Below are 23,352 nucleotides of genomic sequence, written 5' to 3' on the forward strand. Positions count from 1 at the left end.
TATGTAGTTTAATGATTAGGGAAAATGATTACCCTAGATTTTTTCTTTACCTAGAAAACCTGGATTTTTCTCTTAATATCAAGATGTTGTGTTTTTGATATAAAAGACAAATAATAGGGGCTCCAGGGTGGCTTAGTCATTTAAGGGCCCGACTCCTGATTTGGGCTCAGGTCATGATCTCACGGTTCGTGAGTTCAAGCCCTGCATCGGGCTCTGCACTGACGGTGTGGAGCCTGCTTGGGATTCTCTGTCTACCTCTCTCTTTGCCCCTCCCCTGCTCTCAATCTCTGTCCCTGTCTCTGTCTCTCTTTCTCTGTCTCTCTGTCTCTGTCTCTGTCTCTCTCTCTCTCTCTCAAAACAAGTAAATAAACTTTAAAAAACATATATTAAAAAAAAGGCAAATAATAAATAAGGATGTGAAAAAAGTATCCCCTGCTAGTAACCAACTAAGAGCAATTAGAAGATGCATTTGACATCTGAGAAATGCAAACAGTTCATAATAATCCAGCGCTGGTAAGGTTGTGGCACAACTAGTATACTTATTCTCTGCTAGTAGCCTTGGAAATTGGCACGACCTTCTTAGAAAGTAATGTGGCAGTGTGTAACAAGAGCCATGAAGTATTCTACTCCCGAGTCTTTCTCTGAAGGAAATGGGAGTAATTCAGCAGAAGTAAAAAGAAATGTATATAAAAACCAAAAATAAGAACAAATCTTTACTTCCTCCTCATTCTTCCTCCCCTCCTCCCACTACTATCAAAAAAAAAGTTGGAAACAGCCTAAATTTCCAACTTAGTTGAATGGTTTAATACCTTAGAGTAAATCAACATGAGGGAATATTATACAGCCATCAATTGTGACTGCTACCTGTAAACGCAGAGGACGTTTAGGATCTGATGTTTCAATAGCATATGTGCTCTTATTGTAGCTATAAGAAATAAACGTAGCACACTTGAAAATTAATACACAAAAATGAAAACAACTGGGAAAAGTGATTATGTACTTATTTGGTTAGATATTTCTTTAATCTTTTAGCTTTTCTAAAAAAATTGTGTGGTTGCAGGGTAATGGTTCTTTGGGATCACCTAGTATACCTACTAAATTCCACATAAGCACTAAGCTCAGCCATCCTACAGCGGCTCCTAAGACCCAGCCACAACAGGGTCTTAGCGGATGGATGTCTTCACCATAGAGACACAGAGTTCTTTTTTTTTTTTTTTAACGTGTTTTAAATTTATTTTTGAGAGACAGAGACAGAGCACAAGTGGGGGAGAGGTAGAGAGAGAGGGAGACACAGAATCTGAAGCAAGCTCCAGGCTCTGAGCTGTCAGCACAGAGCCAGACATGGGGCTCAAACCCACGAACCGGGAGGTCGTAACCTGAGCCCAAGTCGAACACTTAACCAACTGAGCCACCCAGGCGCCCCGAGACACAGAGTTCGAAGGCACTGACTAGGTAGGTGATGGTTCTCCTCTGTCATTTTGTTTGCTTAGTTCTACAAGGACGCAAAATAACTACTGTGGTTTATTCTACTTTTTCTAGATGTGGATGCCTTGAATTCGTAGTTTTAATTTTTTTTATTTTTATTTTTTAAACGTTTATTTTTGAGACAGAGAGAGACAGAGCATGAACGGGGGAGGGGCAGAGAGAGAGGGAGACACAGAATCGGAAGCAGGCTCCAGGCTCTGAGCCGTCAGCCCAGAGCCCCACGCGGGGCTCGAACTCACGGACGCGAGATCGTGACCTGAGCTGAAGTCGGACGCTCAACCGACTGAACCACCCAGGCGCCCCAGTTTTAATATTTTAAAATATAGATTTTTTTCCTTGGTGATCCCCAAATTAATTTCAGATATGTAACAAAGTCCACAAAAGTACAAGTGAACATAAAACTGCTCTGGCATAGGGCTAAACGGGCAATATTATGTAGTAGCAGTCAAAAACCAGTTCAATTTCCTTTCCCCCCTTCCTCTTATAAGTGGTAAAAGTCCTCAGCACCCTGTACTGTCCTTCCAGGGAAACAGAGGTCCAAAGAAGGGCTGCACAGAGAAATCCGAAAGTAAACTGGCTTCTTTCTTTCCACGGAGAAACTGTCCTATAAAGATCTTTTCTTGCAAAGCAGCCTCCCCAGTAGTATCACTTGCTACCAAGCCCAGGAATGAGGGAGGGAAGATTTACCCTTGAAAAAGGAAAGAAAGACAAAGCCACGAGAAGGACCAGTACCACAGCAGATGTCTACCTGGGTCTCCCTACACTGTCTTAGGTGAGAGTGGCCAGGAAGGCTTTTTTCCCCTACAAGTGTGCCTTTCTTTGTGTACGCCTTTATTCCCACTAAGTGAAAAGAGATGCCCCCAACTGGGGAGTGGGGTGTTTGGAGTGTGTGCAAGTATGTGGATTCATTAAACCTTGACAAACATTGAGTGAGTGAGTTTACTGGGACCTGTTGGGGGAAGGAGGTTTTGTTAACCGATAGGATGAAGAAAGCGATGTTGATACCAAACCACCATGAAAAAAAATGAGACTTGTGTTCTGTTTCCACCGTGGCCACCATGTAACATTGTGCTTTCCCTCAAATCACCTACGTGTCTACACTTATTTTTTGGTAATGTGACTACAGTTTTTTCCAGCATTTGTTGACTCCATGTCTTTGTTTCAAGCCTCAATTGCAACCAAATAACTCTGGTTCTAAATTAGATAAGTAGAAAAAAAAAAGACGGATTTTGTATTAGCTCCTTGAGTCCACACTGAATCATGCCTACATCTAAAACCAATATCTGTATAAGGTGCAAGAGAATCTCAAATCAGTTCAAACTCCCATAAACAGCACTGTTTTTAATCTGTTGCCTACAACATACCAATGAGAAAAATCACAGTATCGTGTCATAAGCTGCTATGCAAATGATGGCATTTGTAAGTATTAACATAATTTAGTGCTTACAGTCATATTCTCATTTCTAATAATTCTCCCAGAATGGAGTCTTTCTCTGGACTCTTAGCCTGCAGGATAGTCTTTCATCAAGAAGCTGAAATTTTTAATAACCTGCCAGCATATGTTTTGTATGTGCCAGGCTAGGCTTGATGACACAACATCTTCATTATCAAAAGAAACAGGTCTACAAACTGTAATAGGACATTAAAACATGTCTGTGCTCATAAAGTAATGCTTTGATGTCTAAGCGTGCGCCATTACCATGGTCTTCTGGAACAAAGGATAATTCTAATCCTAAATTCTCAATAGCGCCCTCAGTGAAGATTGCAATTCACTTCCACTCTGAATACAATTTCACTTTGAAGGCAAAAGGAGGTCCATAGTCTCCTCCACACACACACACACACACACACACACACACACACACACACACAAGTTTTCCCGAACTGCTTTATTTTTTATTTTTAGTTTTGGCTTCTGACTACATACTGGCTAAGCACAGTTCCTCACCATACAAAAAGATTTCTGCTGAATACTTATTTTTTCCTTGTTAAGTTAAAAAAATGATTTAGATAATTAATTATTCAAGAGTTTCACATTTAATAATATTAACACTAATGCTGAATGTATTTGGTGACAATTTTAAATGGTGTAGTTTAAAATCATTGAAATTAAATAATGTGTAGTCGGACTTTTAAGTGCAATTTGGCCACATGTCATTATTCTAACTATTTTTTCAAAATTAAAGTCAAACATTTTAAATTTATCATAGTCGAGTATCAGGGAATTCTTTAAAAATTATTAGTTTGAAATACCGAGACCGGCAAATACTTTGCATACTAACATTTTTGATTTTTTTAATAAAAAAGTCATATTTTCATGGTTTAATCTCAGCAGCTTTGCCTTTAAAAAGAATATTCTATACAATAGGAAATAAAATCCAGTTTAAAGAGAACACAAGAGAAATCTCTATGGGCCTCAAAATTAAATACATTTTCCTTGTTTTATTTTTTTTTTCTAGAAGAGTAATTCACTTTAGTATCCTTTAAATAATATGTAAAAAGCTGGCCCTGACAGGTACTGCATTTAGTCCATTCACTGATGGAGGGAGAAGAAAAGCCCAGAATAGATCATGGGGAGAACAGGAACATTTGTCAAAGGGAACTCTCTCTTCTGACTGTTCTCTGGATTTATTCGTCATTTCACTTCTGCAAGAATAATGTGGTTCTCTCTTGTGTGCCCCTCCCTTTTCGTCACTTGTGTGTCTTGATTCATAAACTGCTGGAGTGGGATGCTCAAAGCAGATGCAACTCACTGCCCAGCCCACTGCTATGTACTTCAGCAGGGAAGGAATCGGTTAAGGGAATTTGTACCCGAATTTTCCTCATTCATTATGTTTTTGTCAGTAGGTCAGTGAAAACAGAGATTTGAAATTAAGAGAAGCCAGGCAAAGGGCACCTGGGTGGCTCAGTCAGATGAGCAACCCGACTTTGGCTCAGGTCATGATCTCAAGGGCTATGAGTTTGGACCCTGCATCAGGCTTGCTGCTGTCAGCACAGAGCCCGCTTCGGATTTTCAGTCCCCTCCCCGCCTCTCTGCCCCTTTCCCACTTGCACTGTCTCTCAAAAATAAATAAATCTTAAAAAATATATATATATAGAGAGAGAAACCAGGCAAGACTAGGCCCCTGGATGCAAGGTGAGGCAGCTTTTAGAATGGTGGATTGAAGGGGTGCCTGGGTGGCTCAGTCAGTTGAGTGTCGAACTTCGGCGCAGGTCATGATCTCTTGGTTAGTGAGTCTGAGGCCCGCATTGGCCTCTGTGCTGACAGCTCGGAGCCTGGAGCCTGCTTTGGATTCCTACCCTCTCCCCGACTTGTGCTCTGTCTCTCTCAAAAATAAATAAACATTAAAAAAAAAAAAAAGAATGGTGGGTTGAATTTGTATATTGAGCCATTAAAATGACTTTAATTATTAAGTAAGTTTGGAACAGACTAAGAAGTTGTACAATTCATCCTTCCACCAGTAATACATGGAAAAATCTCTACACGTCCACTCATACGCTAAGGCTTCGTACCTAGTATTTAGTTTTGGCTGGGAGGTTTTCTGGCTGGGATGTAGTATTTTCTCGACATCTCATAGGGACCAGCAGTTACATAAATTTCCTTGAATTGGCTTCTAAACCATATAACTGCTGACAGAATGCTTTTCTGTGTTAGCTTCCAGGTGACAACCGTTCACTAATAGAATTTCTCTCTCATAATAAAATACAGCCAGCTTAACAACAACAGTTGTTAGAAGCATCTGATCAAGACCCACTTAGACCAAATGATGGGATTTGTCATGTTATTTGAATATGGTAAAAAAAAAAAAATTACTCCCTGATTATCATAATCAACTTGAAGACATGACTGAAGACTCTTAGGGCCCAAAGAAGACATGTTTAAAATAACCTAATCATATAGCCTGCCAGTTATATGGAATGAATAAGTCATTGGGATGAAAGTGACAGCGTAGGGAATACGGCCAATGGTATTGTCATAGCATTGTGTGGTGACAGATGGCAGCTCCACCTGTGGTGAGCACCACGTGACATATAGAGTTGTTGAGTCACTGTGTTGCACAACTGAAGCTAGTGTGACATTGTGTGTTAACTCTACTTAAATTTTTGAAGATTTTTTTAAAAATCAGAAAAAATATTAAAATAACTTGATCCATCCCAGTCACTGTGTGCATAAGGACGAAGGCCCAAGAAAGTCAGAAGGACTCGCCTGAGGTCTCACTGCTGATTGGTGACCCAGCTGAGTCTAGAAGAAAGTGCTTTCATCTCCCAGCTGAGCCTTTGCTTCATCTCCTAATGGTTCACAGACACTGTGGGTTTATGTCACCATTGAACACTCACTTGTGCCCATTTCTTGCTCCAGTCTTCGTGGCCATATCTGCTGCTCTCCTTTAGGAACCACTTGTAGTGCTTTAGGTGGGAAGGAATGTCACAAAACGCAGTCCCATTTCCTCCAAACTCATAGTCCATTTTAAAGAGCCAGCGTTGGATTTCCAGGTGATCTATGACCAGCTGACTCAGCTGTTCTATCATCTGTGGGGCCCAAGACACAGCAACATTTAATATCGCTAGCTTCCTAGATGCCTTCGTATCACATTAACTTAGTTGTATCTTCAAATGACCTGTTCGTTTGGTTATCTTCTAATTATTAAGACAGATTAGAAGTTTTAAGTGGTGTATCTATGAGGTGAAGAAACCACTAGCCAGGAGGGACGAAAGGCATGTTTAAAAGTATAGTCTTAGTTACGAGAAATTCTGAAATTATCATTTTGCTGTCTTTTGAAGGCAAAAGAAAGAATCTCTGAATATCTGTAATTGAATCTTGGTATTGTTTTGTTTCTTTTTTAGAGCATGATGTGTTTACTTACTGATCCTTCAAATGATTTTTTTTATAGTTTCAAGACCATAAAGAGTTATAGTCTTGAAAACTTTAACTGTTTGGAGCTTTGCTGAGTTTTTAAATGTTGTAACCTATAAACATTTAATTTTTCCCTCATTAACATACACGAAATACATTTGTTTGGATAGTCAACTGGCCAAGTATGTCATATGTATTATGTGAACAAGACAGGTCAAGGAGATAAAACATTCATAAAACAACTACGTTCTATTTGAGACAGTATTCTCTTGAGAACAGGGCTCAGTCCCATGGAAAGGGAAGGGATAGGAGTTCAAGCTTTACTATCACAATGACAGTAATATTTAGCATTACTGAACTCTTTGTAGGAGCCAGGCCTTTGGCTAGGTTCTTTACATGATTTTTCTCACGTAATACTCAAAAATGAAGCAGGCACCATTATTAGTTCCATTTTATATGTGAATAACCGAGATTCAGTTAATTTAAATAACTTGCCCATGATCACATGGTGTTAAGTGGCAGAGCAGGGACTCCACCTGGGATGCTCTGACCCCAGCACCTAAGCTCATTCCCTCTCCGCCATGCTGCCTACTTCAGCCTGCAGAGAGGTGGAGGAGGGGGGTGGGGCGGAGAAAGAAGTCAGAAGAGGAGCAAGAGAAGCAATTTTCCTTGCAGTCAATAAGCCATTTGGAATAAATTTGAATCAGATAGAAGTCTATAGCCCAGATTGCCTGATTATAAGTAATACTGTAGAAGTAGAGCCTTGGAGAAAAATAACCCATTAGATCACAAAATGACTTTTTGTCTGGTCTTCCCATCAGATGTTCTGGTCTGTATTTCTCAGAAAGAAACAAAAACAGTTCTAAGCATTCTCTCTCTTGAGCTCTCTTGACTATGGTCTTCTGTCCATAGAGAGGTCTCTGTGACACTCTTATTGTCTTCTCTTTGGACGAGATTGGCTCACCAAATGGATTTTTGAATTTTGGTTTTTCTAACCAAAGGGTGTGAAAGGGCTCAAGATCATATTCTGCTAAAGTCTGGAGCAAGAAGATTAAAATTATTTTGATTAAAGACACAATCTGTTCTCTGTGCTGTGTCTTTTCAGCAAGTCTTCCTGGGGATGTTACACTACACAGCAGTATGGAAGTGATCTCAAAATGGGCATACTTGGGATCCCCGGAAGCCCCATGCAACCATGGGGTATTCGATTAGGGTGGAAATGGAATTGTCTTAGCTCCCTAATTATCAAGTAGTGTCTGTGGATAATTTGGTGTTTATTGTTGAGAGCCAGAGAGAGACAGAGTGTGAGCAGGGGAGGGGCAGAGAGAGAGGGAGACCCAGAATCCAAAGCGGGCTCCAGGCTCTGAGCTGTCAGCACAAAGCCTGACACGGGGCTCGAACCCATGGACCTCAAGATCATGACCTGAGCCACAGTCGGACGCTTAACCAACTGAGCCACCCAGGTGCCCCTGATAATTTGGTGTTTAAATGACAAGTACTCTTGTCTGCATACCATATGGCTACGAGCATAGCCTAGAAGGTTTTGTAATGTGCCTTCCAGAGTGACATCCTTTCTTTCTCTAATGTTGTGTTGAGAAGATAGATTCTATATTATATCATACTTTGCTGCATCATGATCACACTTGACAGAAGTATAAATGGTCTTTGGTTGTTAATATCTGATGACATTCTTTTGCTAGTAAGGAAAGGTGTTCACGGTTTTTTAGCGTGCTAGCCTGTATAGCCTTTTCCATTGTATGCTTGGATATATTGTATATTTGGAGGTTTCAACTACTAACAGAATTATTATCTGTTTCTTCCAAATCCTATTATTTGTTGCTTCTGAGAATCCTATAAATGGGTGTCTGTTGATGGATCCCCTACAGTAATGAAAAGGATCAATAGTATTGTAAAGACTGCACCACTCGAAAGAATTATGTGCTATCTTTAAGTGAAAATTGAACAGTGCTTTAAAATAGCATTGCCATTTTTGATTATTTAACCAAAGCTGTCAATATTTTATATGGAGCACGTGTCAGAAAGAGAACTTGCATGGTTACTTTATGGATCAAAACAGGAAATGCTCACTGCGCTCATGCTAGATTTAAAAAATAAACAGATAAATTACTTCATCATAAACCAGATGACTTTATGCTATTTCCAAACATTTATCAATTTTCTATTTGAGCCTATCTCTTCAAAAGAGGTAATATATTTCTTAATTGCCATTCATTTTATACTGGTGTAGAGCAGAAGTGGAAAAATGTGTATTGCTAAAATCCAGCTGATAGTCGGGAATATTTATTCACCTAAATTAAAATAATCACAGCTTTCTTTCACTGGCTTTAAGTTTATGGTGTACATCGGTAAAAAGTCAGTGTTACTGATTCATCACCATCTGCAAATTCAAATCGCTGACACAGATAGATTAGGTAGGGCAGCCACTATCTGGAAAAATCTCAGTGGAGCACTTTAATTCCTGATGACCTCAGACATACGTTTTCAAACAAGTGGAGTAGAAGTCAGTGATAACTTGGTTTATTGTGAAACAATTTGCACATGCCATAGGTTACATGACGCATCCCTGAAATCCACTTTGTCTACGACGAGGTGTTTAATCCTGCTTCTGAATAACGGCATGAGAGGGAAGTTTTACTGCATTCCACAATTAACATATAAAGTTCTAAAATATTTCCTAGCCAAGATTGCCTGAGTTCTCGTCAGTGGAGATGAATGCAAGACTTAATACAAGTACCGCACATACATTTTAAAGCTTTGAAGACTGTTTAATGTAATGTACACGTGTAAAATTATATAGTCTTGAGGTGCATTTCACTTGTATCCAGTCTCTGAGCAGAGTATTCTGCTGGGAAGCAGAGTCAAGCAATCCACTTTGTTACCTTCAAATTCCAGTGAAGACTAATGACAGTGAAAGGGACACACCAATTCAGGGAGTCTCTCTCTCACTCTTATTAAAACTGCCTGTACTTTTCCCAGATTTGGCTGTGTTTAAGAGCAACTTCCTTCCTGAGCCCATGTATTGCCCAAGAACACTCCAGCAAGACTGAAACCTTTTAGGGCAACTTAATAAGCTAACAATACCTTCAAACTAATCTCTGAGAAGTATGATTTGTTGAAAGGCTTGACTTTGGGGCTCAGCAGCGATGACGTACAGAACGTGATGATCAAGTGACTGAGGGAAGGAGGATCCCTAAATACTGTTCCTCACAAACTGCCTCATTGTGCATAGTTATTTAGTTTCCCAAGAAGTGGGTGCCTGGGATAGTTGTGACCGGCTGGGAGTAATGGTTAAAAGACGTACTGAAACAGAGGTTGGGAAATGTTAACAGCCATTTGTCTTTTTATTTTCCTTATTGTGAAAAAAAATAGCAGTTAAAACGGAGAGAACACCTGCCAGAGCTAACTTAAAGATCATTTCTGGTGACTAATATTAGAGTTCTCCAAATAGTTAGGAGGTCTGCTGGAGGAGTGCCTAGCCAGAGACCTGGCCCAAAGCAAAAACGCAGAAGCAGATGGTTTTTTCTCGGACCCATTTCCTGTCCTTTTTCTGGGATTTTTCTCCTACTCCCTTGATGGCCCCTTCCTGTGGAGCTACAGGATTGTTTTACAGAGCCAAGGATGTCTGTAGCCCTCTGTTGTAGGCCCTCTACAGCCTGACTCAGCAGAAGGGCTCACTTGCTGGGGTTTTCCAAACCTGCCCTTTTTCACCAAAACTGACTCTCACATTTCTTAAGGGTCCTGCTCAATGACTGGCTAGCTAACGTGATGATGAGCTAACTAATCCATGTTAGGGCGGTAAATACTGGTAGCAGATTCGTACATCAACAGGGCCTTTGGTGGCTTCATCCAAATGAGTAAATATCTTGACAATCCCAGCAATTTCTGCAAGGCCAATAGGAAGATATTTTGAAACAGGAAGGCCTAAAGCAGATCCCATCAAATAACTTAAGCATTCCACATATTCTTCATTGTCTAGGGCTGGCTCCAGAAGACCTGAAGCTCCCACAAGGTCAGGAAGGTATGGAATATTTGAAGAGAGCCTCACTTGTCCACCCACATACCTGCTGGTGACGATAGATGCCATACACTGCAGGAGGGACTGGCACATTGACGCTGTCAAAGACCAGTTTACTTCCAGATTTGCTGCTGTAGAGATGAGCCAGTTCAGGCTCTGGACCCAGGATGGGGATGCCTAACATATCCGCCACGGCCAAATCATCTCTGTGGAGGAACCCGCCGACAATGTAGGCCTCTTTTCCTTGGATGAGATTTTTTATTCTTTTGATCGCCTTGGGACTGTACATCAGGTAAGTGGCCAGGCACATATGATGCTTCTGGGGGGGGGGGGGGAAGGGGAAACCATATCATTCTTGTTGAAAGGTGTTCTTTTTCTAGTCCATATGCTTCATTTATAATGTTGCACACAATAAATGCATTATTAATAGCAGGCTGGGTTATGACCTATCCTGTTGTTTAGCAGTTTAAATTGATAAAAGCTGTTGGGGTGAGGCTCCATAATCGCTCACATCTTTAGTGTGTTGGAAATAGGCTCACTGGGAATAGAACTAATTACTACACATCTGTATTTATTTGATCCACGTGGAATTATCCTTCTGTCAGAAGGAAAAGAGGCTGGCGGCCTTTGGATAATAGTGATTCATCTCTGCAACACTTCTGGCATGGTTTAACACTAAAGCGTCTGGAAAATCAATACAAAAAGTGAAGAGAAAAGCTTTACAGTATGTATGCTTCACTATACAGGACTTCTAATCTGGCAACTCTTTAAAGGACTCGGAAGGAAAAGGGCACTTGATAGTCTCTTTCCAAAGTTCCGCCACCAAGTCCGTTTTAGGAAATAGGTACTTTTATAATGTTTATCGTGTTTCTTAGCCAACACTCTGGAGAGGATTCATGGACGGAAGATATGTGAAAATTTCAGCAAGACTTAAATTTTATCTTCCAATGGAAAACTCTTTTTATTTTAATTTTGACTATTTAGACCCAGCTCAGCAATACCTGTGACTGCTCATTTAATTAAGTAAATAATTTTGGCATGTCTAAAAGGGGTCGAGGACAGAGCCAGACGGTCAGCACGTACCAAAGCATTCAAGGATTGGGGACAGAAATGAGCACAGCCAATGGATAGCTAATACGAGGCAGAGGAGGACCATAAAGGGTTACAGAGGGCTGTGAGGCATGGAGGAGGGAGCAGAGGCCATGTGCTGATGGGGACAGCTGAGAAGGCAGATTACTCATTCTCCTTGGACCTCAGTTTCCTCATCTGTAAAATGAGTATAATAATAGTACCCATCTCCTAGGGATGCTGTAAGGATTCAATGAGATAATGCATGTAAAGCACTTATAATAGTGCCTTGGACATAATAAGCACTTAGTGAATGTTAGCTAGTATTATTATTATTATGTAAAAGGTTAGGATTGAGGTGAATTTTCAGGGATGAGTAGGATTTTATCAGGTGAGGATGGGCACGGGAAAGACATTAGCCAAGGATGGAATATGAGAACCCCAGATTGTGTTCACTTCCTCTGCAGAGGAGGGCACCATGGCACGTGAGAAAGTGCTGGGGGCTTAGGAGTTCTGGCTGTGAATCTAGCTCTGTCACTTGCAAGCTACCTTAACTCAGGCACGTGACTAATACTCCCACTGCCTAAGTTTCTCCATCTGTTCAGTGGAAATAAAAATACCCATTTGCTGGCTTTTTCTAAGGTTAAAATGAGATCATGAATGTAAAGCACTTGTTATAATACCTGGCATTGAGTTGATATTCAGTAAGTGGTAGTAATTGTTATTATTAAATGGTAGTAATTAAAATAAAGTCATTAAAATGCCATGCAAATTATATAATACAAGGTGCCAGTGTCTTAAGGGAGTTAAGGGATTTTGTAGACTCGCACCTACTTCTCCAGTTGTCATCCACATTATCTACTCAACACGTGGAGAAATGCTAAGCAAATGCAAATGTCTCTGGGAATGTTAGCGGCACTGGTTCACAAACTATTTAGAAAGTGTAACTGATAACTATGGGAGAGAGAGTGGGGAGAGCCCCTGGGTTTCAGTCCTGCCTGAATTTATAACTTGCAAGGTGATTTAGAAAACTCAACCTTTCTGAACCTCAGTCCCCATGTTCAAATGATGCATTGACTGAAGTCTCTAGAGTCTTTCCAGCTCTCAAATAACTTTTCCTTTATTATTTTTCTTAATGTTTATTTAAAAAAATTTTTTAATGTTTATTTATTTTTGAGACAGAGAGAGACAGAGATACAGTGAACAGGGGAGGGCAGAAAGAGAGGGAGACAGAATCTGAAGCAGGCTCCAGGTTCTGCACCCTGTGCACAGAGCCCGATGTGGGGCCTGAACCTACCAACCACGAGATCATAACCTGAGCTGAAGTCAGACGCCCAACGAACTGAGCCGCCCAGGTGCACCTATTTATTTATTTTGAGAGAGAGAGAGAGAGAGAGGAAGAGGAAGAGAGAGAGGAAGAGAGAATCCTAAGCTGACTCCATGTTCAGTGCAGAGTCCGATGTGCAGCTCGATCCCATGACTGTGAGATCATGACCTGAGCCGAAATCAAGAGTCAGATGTTTAACCGACAGAGCCACCCAGGTGCCCCTAACTTTCCCTTTAAAACCGGAGCTCTTCTGGGCTTACTATTTAGTGGGTACAGAATTGCTGCTTGAGAAGTTGATAAAGTTTTGCAAATGGATAATGCAATTGTTGCACAACAATGGGAATGTACTTGAAGTCACTGAACTGCACACCTAACATGATTAAAATGGTAAATTTTAGGGGCGCCTGGGTGGCTCAGTTGGTTAAATGTCCAACTTTGGTTCAGGTCATGATCTCATGGTTTGCAAGTTCAAGCCCTGCATTGGACTCTCTGCTATGAGCACGGAGCCCACTTCAGATCCTCTGTTCCCCTCTCTCTTTCTGCCCCTCCCCAACTTGTGCTCTCACTCTCAGAAATAAATAAACATTTTACCATTCAACATGGTAAAATTTATGTTATGTATATTTTGCCCCCAATTAGGAAAAAAAAAAAAAACAGAGCTCCTCTGAGAAGAGGGCTTATATGATTTATACTATTAGGCCCTTCTTCCAGAGCAAGTGTTCTATTCTCTTAGATCTGTGCAATATGCTTTTTCTGCCATAATTTAAATCCATTTTCTTTTTTCTTAAGTTTATTTATTTTGAGAGAGAGAGTGTGTGCATGTGTGTAAGTGAGTGGGGGAAGGGAAGGTGGGGGGTGGGGGTGAGAGAGAATCCCAAGCAGGCTCTGAGCTGTCAGAACAGAGCCCTACTCAGGGCTCCAACTCACAAACTGCTAGATCGTGACCTGAGCTGAAATCAAGAGTCTGACTCTTAAACGACTGAACCACCCAGGCGCCCCTAAATCTATTGTCAACACCTATTTCAAAGAATGCAATTCTAGGAAACCTAGTGTTCCACTGGGCAATGGCTGGTACCACCTCTTGAGTTTGTGTTTCCCATCTGGTTGATCACCCTCTTTCCTCCTTGTTTATCTCACCCCTCTCCTTTCCCTACAAATGATTCAGATGAGGAAATGTAAAAAAATTAAACATCTGGGGGAACCAGGGACACGAATCGTAATGTACATGGTGGGCTTTATAGGGCACCTAGAAGAGTGTTTCAAGGTGGCAGTGCTCACGATGTAAAGGTCACATGGTCAAAGCCTTTTGAGATTATTCTCTTGTTTGATCCATAGAACACTGTACCAATTAACAGCCCCTCTTTTGGAGATGAGGAAACCGAAGCTTGGGTAATCTGCCCAAAGCCACACAGCTAGTAAAGGGCAGAGGCAAGATTGAAACCTGGGTATTAGCACAATTTCGTGCTACCAGCTGCCGTAGCTTCTCCCATTCTATAGACTGAGTAGTGAAGGTCTGGTGAACTTATGAGGTGTGATGAGGGGTGGAGATGGAGCCATAGAATCTAACGTTAGAGCACCGGGTCACTTCCAGCCAAGCTGGATCTCTGTCTCCTCTAGGTTTGCTGATCTCTCTTGGCAAGTACTCGGCCTGACTCTGTTATAGTCAGTCATCTGTGGGCCTACCTTATTCTTCAGGCAAGATGGTACCATAGTATTGTGTTCGATATGTGTTTAATAAAGATTTAAATATGAGCAAGTAATGGCACAGGGCACATTACTGACCGCGGGTCTTGGATGACCATTCAGAATAAATCAGTATCATCAGATCCAGGCAGGAGGTGAACACAGATGACAAAGATCTAAAATGTTCCTAATTCCAGGGGTGCCTGGGTGGCTCGGTCGGTTAAGCGTCCGACTTCGGCTCGGGTCATGATCTCACAGTTCATGGGTTCGAGCCCCGTGTCGGGCTCTGTGCTGACAGCTCAGAGCCTGGACCCTGTTTCAGATTCTGTGTCTCCCTCTCTCTCTGCCCCTCCCCTGTTCATGCTCTGTCTCTCTCTGTCTCAAAAATAAATAAACGTTAAAAAAAATTTTTTTTTAAATAAAATGTTCCTAATTCCATAGTGTTATAGCCACATTTAACTGATCACCACTAATTTTTTTTTTTGACCTGAGACAAAAAGTAGTTGTTTGGGATGTCTTCATAAATATTAAAATGTTCAAAAATAGACATGATGACTTTACAACAGCACTTTTTTTTGCCATTACAGCTTAAAGCATCGTATAGTAACTTGGAGAGATGTACAAACAGATTTTTGGCACGCTTTTAAAAAATCTCCTCAAAGCCATCCATTTGGATGAAAATCAGCACTGATCCAATCTCTCAAACCCATTAAAAGGAAATAAAGCCATAACTAAACATGAGCAAGAACTGATTTGAAAGTGAGAGCTTAATTTTTTGTATTTTAGAAAGTTGATTGCCTACCAGTGATTAATTACTCAAATAATTTAAATGTAAACTATGAGAAGTATTAAGTACTTAAAATATTCCCTACTTCTTTCTAGATGCAAACCCACAAAGATGCAAACCCACACTACGAATGTGACTCAGCACATCGGTTAGTGCCAACTGCCTATCTCTTGCTTAGAAGCTGAAGAGTGGTCTGCAGTGCATATGTCTCAGGTAACAACAGGATTGCAGAGCTGGGAAGGGCTTTGAAATGCCCTAGCCATCACCTGATTGTATGGACGAAGCTCAGAGGACCAGAAAGGTAAAGGGAGCTGCCCAAGCCACAGGGTCATCCAGTAACAAAGCAATCATTCCAGTTCCTGATACTGTTCTGGGGTCAGACACATTTTGGCTCACACTTTGAGCCCACCAGTAACTTTTGACAAGAACAGGAGACTTGGTTTCCTCAGCCATAGAAAGAGATTGGTCATTTCTGTCATGTTGCAGTGTTCTGAGGACCAAATGAGAAAATGTGTGCTAAGCATTTGATAAATATTAGTTGTGCACTCACTTTCCTTCTCCCAAACTAGTGCTCCTTTCCTAGTCCATGCCCCTTCGATGTACATGGACATTTCAGATGTACAGGAACTCCTTATCAGCAGCTACCAGGCATTAGCTCCAGTTTCTGGCTGGATAAAATCAGGAAATGAACTACACACTGATGGTTTTGTCTTCCCTGCTTTCTAATGTCCACAGTGACCCTGCTATCGAGGCCAGGGGTTAGCTAGGAAGCACCAAACAATCCTTGCACTGATGGAGGATATTGGGTTCCTAATAGCATAGGTAAGTGGCAATGATTCGTCCCCTGTCTTTTCTCTTCACCCTGCCCCTGCCTTGCTGTCCTCTTCCACAGCCAAGCAGTGCCAATGAATCAGAGCTAGGCAAAGAGCTTTTGGGGGAACACTGAGGTATCCAGTTATGAAAAAATTAAATGTTCATCTTGGTAGAAGAGAGTAAATCCTGATGAAATATTATGGCAACCCTCCTCAGCCATAGCAGGCCTTTTTTGGGCAGGGAGGGGGTCAAATCATGGTGCATCTGAAGGGTTAATGGGTAGCAACAACACATAAATAGTAAAGCATGCCATCAGTTTCTTTGCCGATAAATAGAGCATTGACTTTGGCGCATCCCACTTGTGAGTGGAGACAGCTATATCTTTACCTGCAAATTCAGACCCTTAATTATACAAAAAAAAAAAAGTCCTCCTCAGAATTGTGTAGTCCATTAGGTGTTTAAAACGTTGGTTGTTTAACATAGTTTAAATTCTTGTTAAAACGTGGAGAAATTCATTTCAAGCCATCTCTTGGACTGCCTTATTCTAGAACACTGCCCTTGTGGCTCCATGAATTTCCCAAAAACTCTTGGGTAGGGATAGAGCTCCATCTAGAATTCATTCCATTCATTAAAAATCAGTACAAGTTACAAAATCTGAACCTTGTTCATTCTGAGCCCTGTGATATGGTAAATCAGGCCAGATTCCCTCCAGGAGATGGGCCCAGGGAGTAACAAGGAATAACAGTGTGGAACTCAGAGAACAGGGGCCCTGGTCGAGCTCCTGTCCCTAACTAGCTTGGTGACCTTGGGTGGGCCCAGCCTGTCTCTGCCTTGGTGTCCTGCACACAAAATTAAGACAAAGGAACTGTATGTGTTATAAATTCACCCACTTGATGTTATCACCTATAACTGCAATTAGGTTTCAGCTGTAGAGAAACTGGGCAGGGGTAGCTCAACTAAGTCTGAAAGTTAAACTGGGATATTTATTTCCTACAGTCCAACTAGTAGTCTAATCAGTAAAGCTGTTAAACTTGCAATAATATTTCACTGATGTGTACCAGAGCGTTGCAAGTTATAAAATTTCCAATTTAATTTTACTGCATCCCTGAAGCCGTAGTAATTAGAAGACAAACTCACAGGGAAGATGTTTATAGCTTCAGGGGTGATAATTTTGAACCTGTCCTGCAGGTCACTTCTGTCCTCAAGGTTCCCCGACTTGACAGCTGCCTGTAGACTCAGGATTTTATTGTAATATAGCAGTAACTCGTCATTCATCTGATGGGAGCAGATGTAAATGACGCTCACATTGGCATCTAGAAACAACAGGCACAATGTTAATTACTGGTGTAAAGGTAAATGACATTCTGAACTCCGGCATCGGATTGATGTTGCACAGTTTAAAATAAAGAGCATATCCAAAAGCCACATTGAAGTTAATTTAGATTGGCTTTGTACGGATCTTCGCAATTTAACTGGCTTTTTTTTTTTTTTTTTTTTTTGCCTTTTAGCATTTCTCTAAAGAACCGATAACACCGCCACCAAAAAAAAAAAAAAAAAAAAATAGACACGATTCCTTCAGAAGGAGGGCTGTGAGATACCATGGAAGTGCACTTTCAAATAATACATAGGGATTTAGCCCCAGAACTACCATTAACATCAATGGGAATTGCATACCGCTTTAAAAATTTATCCCATTAACTTCAGTAAATTATAAAACAGAGCTATTAACTTTAGAAAGCTGATGAAGTTGCAATTTCTTATTCTGCCTGGACTTGGCAGGGCCAATTCAGGGAACGTCCTGTCCAAATAAATGGTTTGATTATGACCATGGCAATGATTATTTCAGGAAACCAACCTTTTCCCTGCTCCATTCCCAAAGAGGAGTATATTACTTAAATAGGACATCTAGTGATTCTTGGTTTAAAGAAAACACTGTCTTAATTTAACTGTTTTTCTTCTTAAGATGTGCTTATTATGTACATAGAAAGAAATCCTAATTAAATATCCCACCCAAATGGGATAGTTAGATGAGATTACCCACTCCAGGCTGCAGGGGTTTAAGATTTTAAGGAGCAGGGACAGGAAATCAGCAGCCAATGGAGTCCTTCATTCATTCATATAATAACTGGCTGATCAGTAGGGGCAGAGCACTTGGCTGGACATGGAGGGAAATAAGCCACTGAGAGGCTGCCCGTGAGGAGCAACCATTTCATGTGCGCAAACAGTCATCAAACATGGGGTGGAGAGCAGTGGGCACAGGGAAACTCCCAGACCAGGTGCTAAGGGAAGTTCAAGGGAGGGACTGCTGTAAAATGTTTCTTTGGTCAGGTAGGGCTCTGAGGGGATTTTAAGACTCCTCTGTTAAGTCTGGCAGAGTATATAGAACACAGAGTGATTAAATTCTAGCTCAGATGCCTAGGAATGCCGGGCACACCATTTATCCTTCCTAAGCATTGGTTTCTTCATCTCTAAAATGGAGAATAGAATCACCTGGGCATAGAGTTTTGAAGAGTATTAAATGAAAGAATATATATAAAGCACCTGGTGCCATATTCGGCACATGGTAGGTACTCAACAAACAGTAGCCATGTGCGAATCTGCCGCTCGGACCACTCTGACTAGGGCAAGCCAGCAGTGATTCTGCACCCCGCCCTCCACACTTGTGCTCCTTTAATCCATGCTTCGAGATTTAACATGATGTAGTATCCTCTGTGGTTTCATCCTATTGTTTCAAATCTATTGATCTTGTCTCTCCAAACTCTTTAAAGGCAAGGTTTATGCTCTTTCCTATATTCCCCCAAGCCTCGGTACCGAGTGGAGTACACAGAAGCCACTCAAGACATACTTGTGGCTTGACCAAAGGGATTTGGAAGACTGGAGAGATTTGGGAAGTAGAAAATCTTACACAACGGCCTGTGGGAGAAATCTTCCCTGTGGAGGAGTGTCCCCTGACCTGGCCCGGTGTTGAGCCCAGAGCAGGCACGCCATAAATGTAAATATTTAAGTGGGGTCCCTATTTCATTTTGAAACCCAACTGCCACATAAACTCCAAAATAAATCAATTGAGGGAATAGTAGATAACTTGTATTCAGTTGCTGAATGATCAAATCATATCCCAATCTTGTGTTTTCAAGAAGGGACTGGTGTCTTATTAAACTAATGGCATGGCACAGCTCTTCTTCTGAAGGAATCATTGTATCTGCTTTTTTGGTGGTGGTTTTATCTTTTCTTTAGAGAAATGCTAAAATGCAAAAAAAAAAAAAAAGCCAATTGCACTGTGAAGATCTGTACAAAACCAATCTAAATTAACCTCATTGTGGCTTTTGGGTGTGTTTTTTATTTGGTTTTAAAAACCAAACTAGTATCTTTTTTTTTTTTAATTTTTTTTTTCAACATTTTTTATTTATTTTTGGGACAGAGAGAGACAGAGCATGAACGGGGGAGGGGCAGAGAGAGAGGGAGACACAGAATCGGAAACAGGCTCCAGGCTCTGAGCCATCAGCCCAGAGCCCGACACGGGGCTCGAACTCACGGACCGCGAGATCGTGACCTGGCTGAAGTCGGACGCTTAACCAACTGCGCCAACCAGGCGCCCCACTAGTATCTTTTTAAAGTATTTTTTAAGAAAGACAAAAACAAACAATGAACGTAAAGATTCCGTAGCTGAAAAAACTAAATTTTTCTTGTGAAGAAATTTCTAGATTACAAATGACAACCAATCGTATTGCTAATCTCACCTTTCCTATGTATTTCTGGCAAAGAATACATATCACTAACACTAATATATGATATTAGTATGGTTTGTGAATCTGCAAATGCTCAAAATTAATTGACAGGTAATTTTGGAAAGCAATTAATATGAAGACAAAGATTGCTTTGGTTGCTAGTCAATAGTCAATAAAAGCCACTCTCTTGCTTAACTCCTCTAGGAATTGAAAATACTAGCCATTGGGGTCTCCACCTGATACCCTGACTTTACAACCAATATCTGAATGACAGGTCTTACCAACCTGATCAGATCTCTTTGTTTCCCCTGAAGAAGCAAAAACGGGACACACTTTGCTAAGAATTAATGGAATAATAATTTAAAAAAAGATAATCATGTATTCTTACATAAAATTACTAATCTTCCTAGTTTCTTCATTTTTTCTTTAAATTTCACCAGCAGGTACTTTTTCTACCCTCTAACAACTGTTTCTAAACTTCCATTACTCCTCTTGAAGAGGGTTTAGGATCGAATCGCTATATCATGATGAGAGTGTACCAAAAAAAAGCATTTGGTTCATAGTATCTCAGAAGTGTTCATATTAGCAAAATTTTCCATCACAGGTAGGCATAGACTGAATTATTGAGTTATTTAAAATAGAAACCTAATACTTTCAAGTCTTTCAAATAATGAGACTCTTTTGTAAAGAAATTCTTTGGTGATGGTTTGTGCTATATATAGAAGGGTATATAAAAAGCTAGAGAAAAAATTAATGCAAATAAATTAGAGCAAAGTCTGCCCTCTGCTGCAGTTCAGTGGTTTCCACCCAGTCAGGTTTTTAGTTGAAATAGCTCAGCACTAACAAATCAATCTCAAGTCATTAAAAAAAATTTTTTTTGTAATACTGAAAAACAATATTAGTGCCTACATAATAGATTAAAGCAATTACACTATTATTATTTTAGGACACTGTAAATTTCTAGTACTGATGTATTTTTGTTACCAAATGGCATTTATAAAATAATAATGATGCTGAAATATATATGAATCATGTAAAGTATGTCATGCCAGGGAGCCAGCTAAGTTGGTCATTGATAATTTAAAATTCTTCCTTGTTCTGCTTAAATAAGGGCCGAAGCAGTTATATTTTCACAAAAACACAGAAGTTCTTATTTAGTAACTAATAAAAACCTAGTTTTTGTTTACCCTGAATTTTTGGCCAGTACCTCCTAAACCCATTCAGTATTAGTGCTTACCCTTGGCAACCTTTATTCTTTAAGCCTCACTTAAACCCTAGCCTTGAATAGCACTGACCAAAGCCATGGCATTCTTGTATTCTTCTCTCCTGGCCCAGGTTGGTGTCTGATTTAGAACTGATCAAGCCAGTATCAGAACTTGACTTTTACAAAAATGTATCTTCAACTGGAGGTTTATATTTCTAAAAATTCCCTCCACGAGCATCTCCTTTCTTCTAATAACAAGATGATATATATTTAAATAAAAGCTTCTTTTAAAAGTCTATCTTCTCGTCCCTCTTAGTCTTATAATGAAAACAATGTTTTTCATTTCTGATACCACTTTCCACTTATTCCCCAGATAATAGAATAGACAGTATTGACACAAATGTAAAATGTTGGCTTCATTCACTGCCAGATTCAGTAAATGAAGAAGATTTGAGGCTATAGGGGAGAAATCCTTAGAATTTAGAAAAGCTACCCAACTAAATTAATTAAAAATGTCATTTTTTAACTCAAGTTGGCTCCACTATAAATCTGTTCTTTAAAACAAAACATGTAATTGCCCTGCAAAGTAGATTAGAAATCCACACTTTTTCCTTGTGGGGGGGGGGGGGAAAGCAAAAAAATAAACACTTTTATCAACATCCTCTGATAAACATTCCAAAGAGTCATTTGCGTGAAAGTATTTACTGTACCTAAGATGTCACACAGCCGCCCCAGCTGCATGTTCTGCTTTGTGTTGAAGTCGTCAATATTTTGTCGCACAGGCTGGGAATATCCTAAAAGACAAACAGGGTGTCGAAACGCAGAAAGAGCAAGTCAGTATGGCAAAATGGCACGCTAGGATTTCCAAGTGTCACAGTCCACATTTCCAGGAAAGAATTTTCTCTGCAGCATCCTGCAGACACAGTCTAACTCCTGAGACTGAGATCCTTGCTTCTCAGGGGATTAAGCATTATTCTGGAAGATGTGCTAAGCAGCATATTCTGCAAGAGAAGGGTTCATATTTTTCAACACCAGCAAAATCACCGGGAATCAAGATCAGAAAAACATGAGGAAAATTTCTGATGTTTAACGTGAAGGTTCAAAACAACATTGAAGAAAATTATTGCTCAGGGTTTAAAACAAAAACAAAAACAAAACTATGTTGGCTCTTTTAACTTGTGCTTTCTGTGGAGCATTTTGAAGATGTGTCCCCAAAATCATTCTAAACTGACACACAGATTTCAGAGATACCCCTTGCTGTCAGGAATATGTGTTTAAGTAATTCTGAATACTTAAGAAATATACTTCTGCTCACCGGGTCAAAAGAAATTTGAACCTTTTAAAGGGCAATAAAGGGTAATGCAGTTACTTTGTCAGTACTAATAAAAGTCCTGTGGCTGGCCTTCATGTTCACTGGAAACAGAGCAGGAGAAAATTGCGTATGGATTACTGTTGTCCAAAAATCTTTCACAAAAGATGCAATGGCGGCAACACTTTGTGCTGGCATTTCAGGGGTTAAAAAAATAAGTGGCTCAAAACATGAACTTAAAAGGCGTGCATACTCACAGGCAGGTATAATTGCTTATATGAAATTCAGCAACTGTAGGTGCAACTTTTTTTTTTTTTTTAAGTAAAATTGCTTTTCACATTTTGAAGAGATGCTTCAATGCCTCCTTGTGGTTAGTGAGCCCAAACACATGTTTCAAGTGAGGCTGCTATAGATAAAGTGATTTTAAATATTGCATCTTTGAGATGTGACACAGATTTCCTTTTCGGCATAAGGAAAACTATAGCAATTCAGGCAACAGGGCTTCAGATCAAATGCACTCTGATAATTGGCTCTTTGCTTTGATGTCAGTGTTTAAACACCAGACAATGTCTGGAAATTAAATGAGTTTACAATTCATCTTAAAGTCTCCCGTTTGCTTTATGCAGATGAACTTAAGAACTAAAGAGGCAGAAGGACAAATTAGGTGACTTATTTTTGAAAAATTAGTAATTTCTGAAGTAGTTTCGGGAACTTCATTCCACATATGAAAGTTAATACAGACTGCTGCAAACAATGCTGTCTTGATGTGTGATCGTTTTAACTTATTGTAGGATTTTGCATATTGTATAATTCTGTTGATATTCAGATAACTGTTTAGGAAGATTATTGTGAGTAACTCCTATATCAAAACTATAAGAAGGCAGGAAAAATGCCTAAAGGATAAAGTATGAGTAAGAAAAGTGCCTGAGAGCATTCCATGAATGCATTTCCTTTCAGAAGTAAAGATAAAAGGCAGTGTGAGATGTCTCATTAAGATGATGTCCAATTTAAAATATAAAGGATGTCTGATCACTTTGTTGCCGCGCGTGCAGCATGTGAG

At 40.1% G+C, this 23,352-nt stretch overlaps 1 protein-coding gene and 1 long non-coding RNA gene across 12 annotated transcripts in view; one reads left to right on the top strand and one right to left on the bottom strand.

Moving 5' to 3' along the window:
• The window catches only part of LOC131518078 (uncharacterized), a 129,139-nt gene that overhangs the window by 86,937 nt on the left and 18,850 nt on the right, over window positions 1-23,352 (top strand). Inside the window, exons 3-5 of one of the 4 annotated variants that reach the window (XR_009264883.1) lie at window positions 10,338-10,668; window positions 15,042-15,213; window positions 15,337-16,063. This is a non-coding gene — a long non-coding RNA (uncharacterized LOC131518078). The remainder of the gene's footprint in view (window positions 1-10,337; window positions 10,669-15,041; window positions 15,214-15,336; window positions 16,064-23,352) is intronic. The other 3 variants (XR_009264884.1, XR_009264885.1, XR_009264882.1) reach the window with 3 other exon arrangements.
• IQCH (IQ motif containing H) overlaps window positions 1-23,352 on the bottom strand; it is a 212,130-nt gene that overhangs the window by 66,944 nt on the left and 121,834 nt on the right. For 5 of the 8 annotated variants that reach the window (XM_058740614.1, XM_058740613.1, XM_058740612.1 and 2 more), the window contains 4 exons: window positions 21,694-21,777; window positions 17,192-17,367; window positions 10,423-10,695; window positions 5,824-6,015 (listed from right to left, as the gene is read on the bottom strand). In XM_058740614.1, coding sequence (XP_058596597.1) covers window positions 5,824-6,015; window positions 10,423-10,695; window positions 17,192-17,367; window positions 21,694-21,777 — 725 coding nt within the window. The remainder of the gene's footprint in view (window positions 1-5,823; window positions 6,016-10,422; window positions 10,696-17,191; window positions 17,368-21,693; window positions 21,778-23,352) is intronic. The other 3 variants (XM_058740616.1, XM_058740615.1, XM_058740617.1) reach the window with 3 other exon arrangements.

This window comes from Neofelis nebulosa, chromosome 7 (genome assembly GCF_028018385.1).
Source record: "Neofelis nebulosa isolate mNeoNeb1 chromosome 7, mNeoNeb1.pri, whole genome shotgun sequence".
Taxonomy (NCBI): Eukaryota; Metazoa; Chordata; class Mammalia; order Carnivora; family Felidae; genus Neofelis; species Neofelis nebulosa.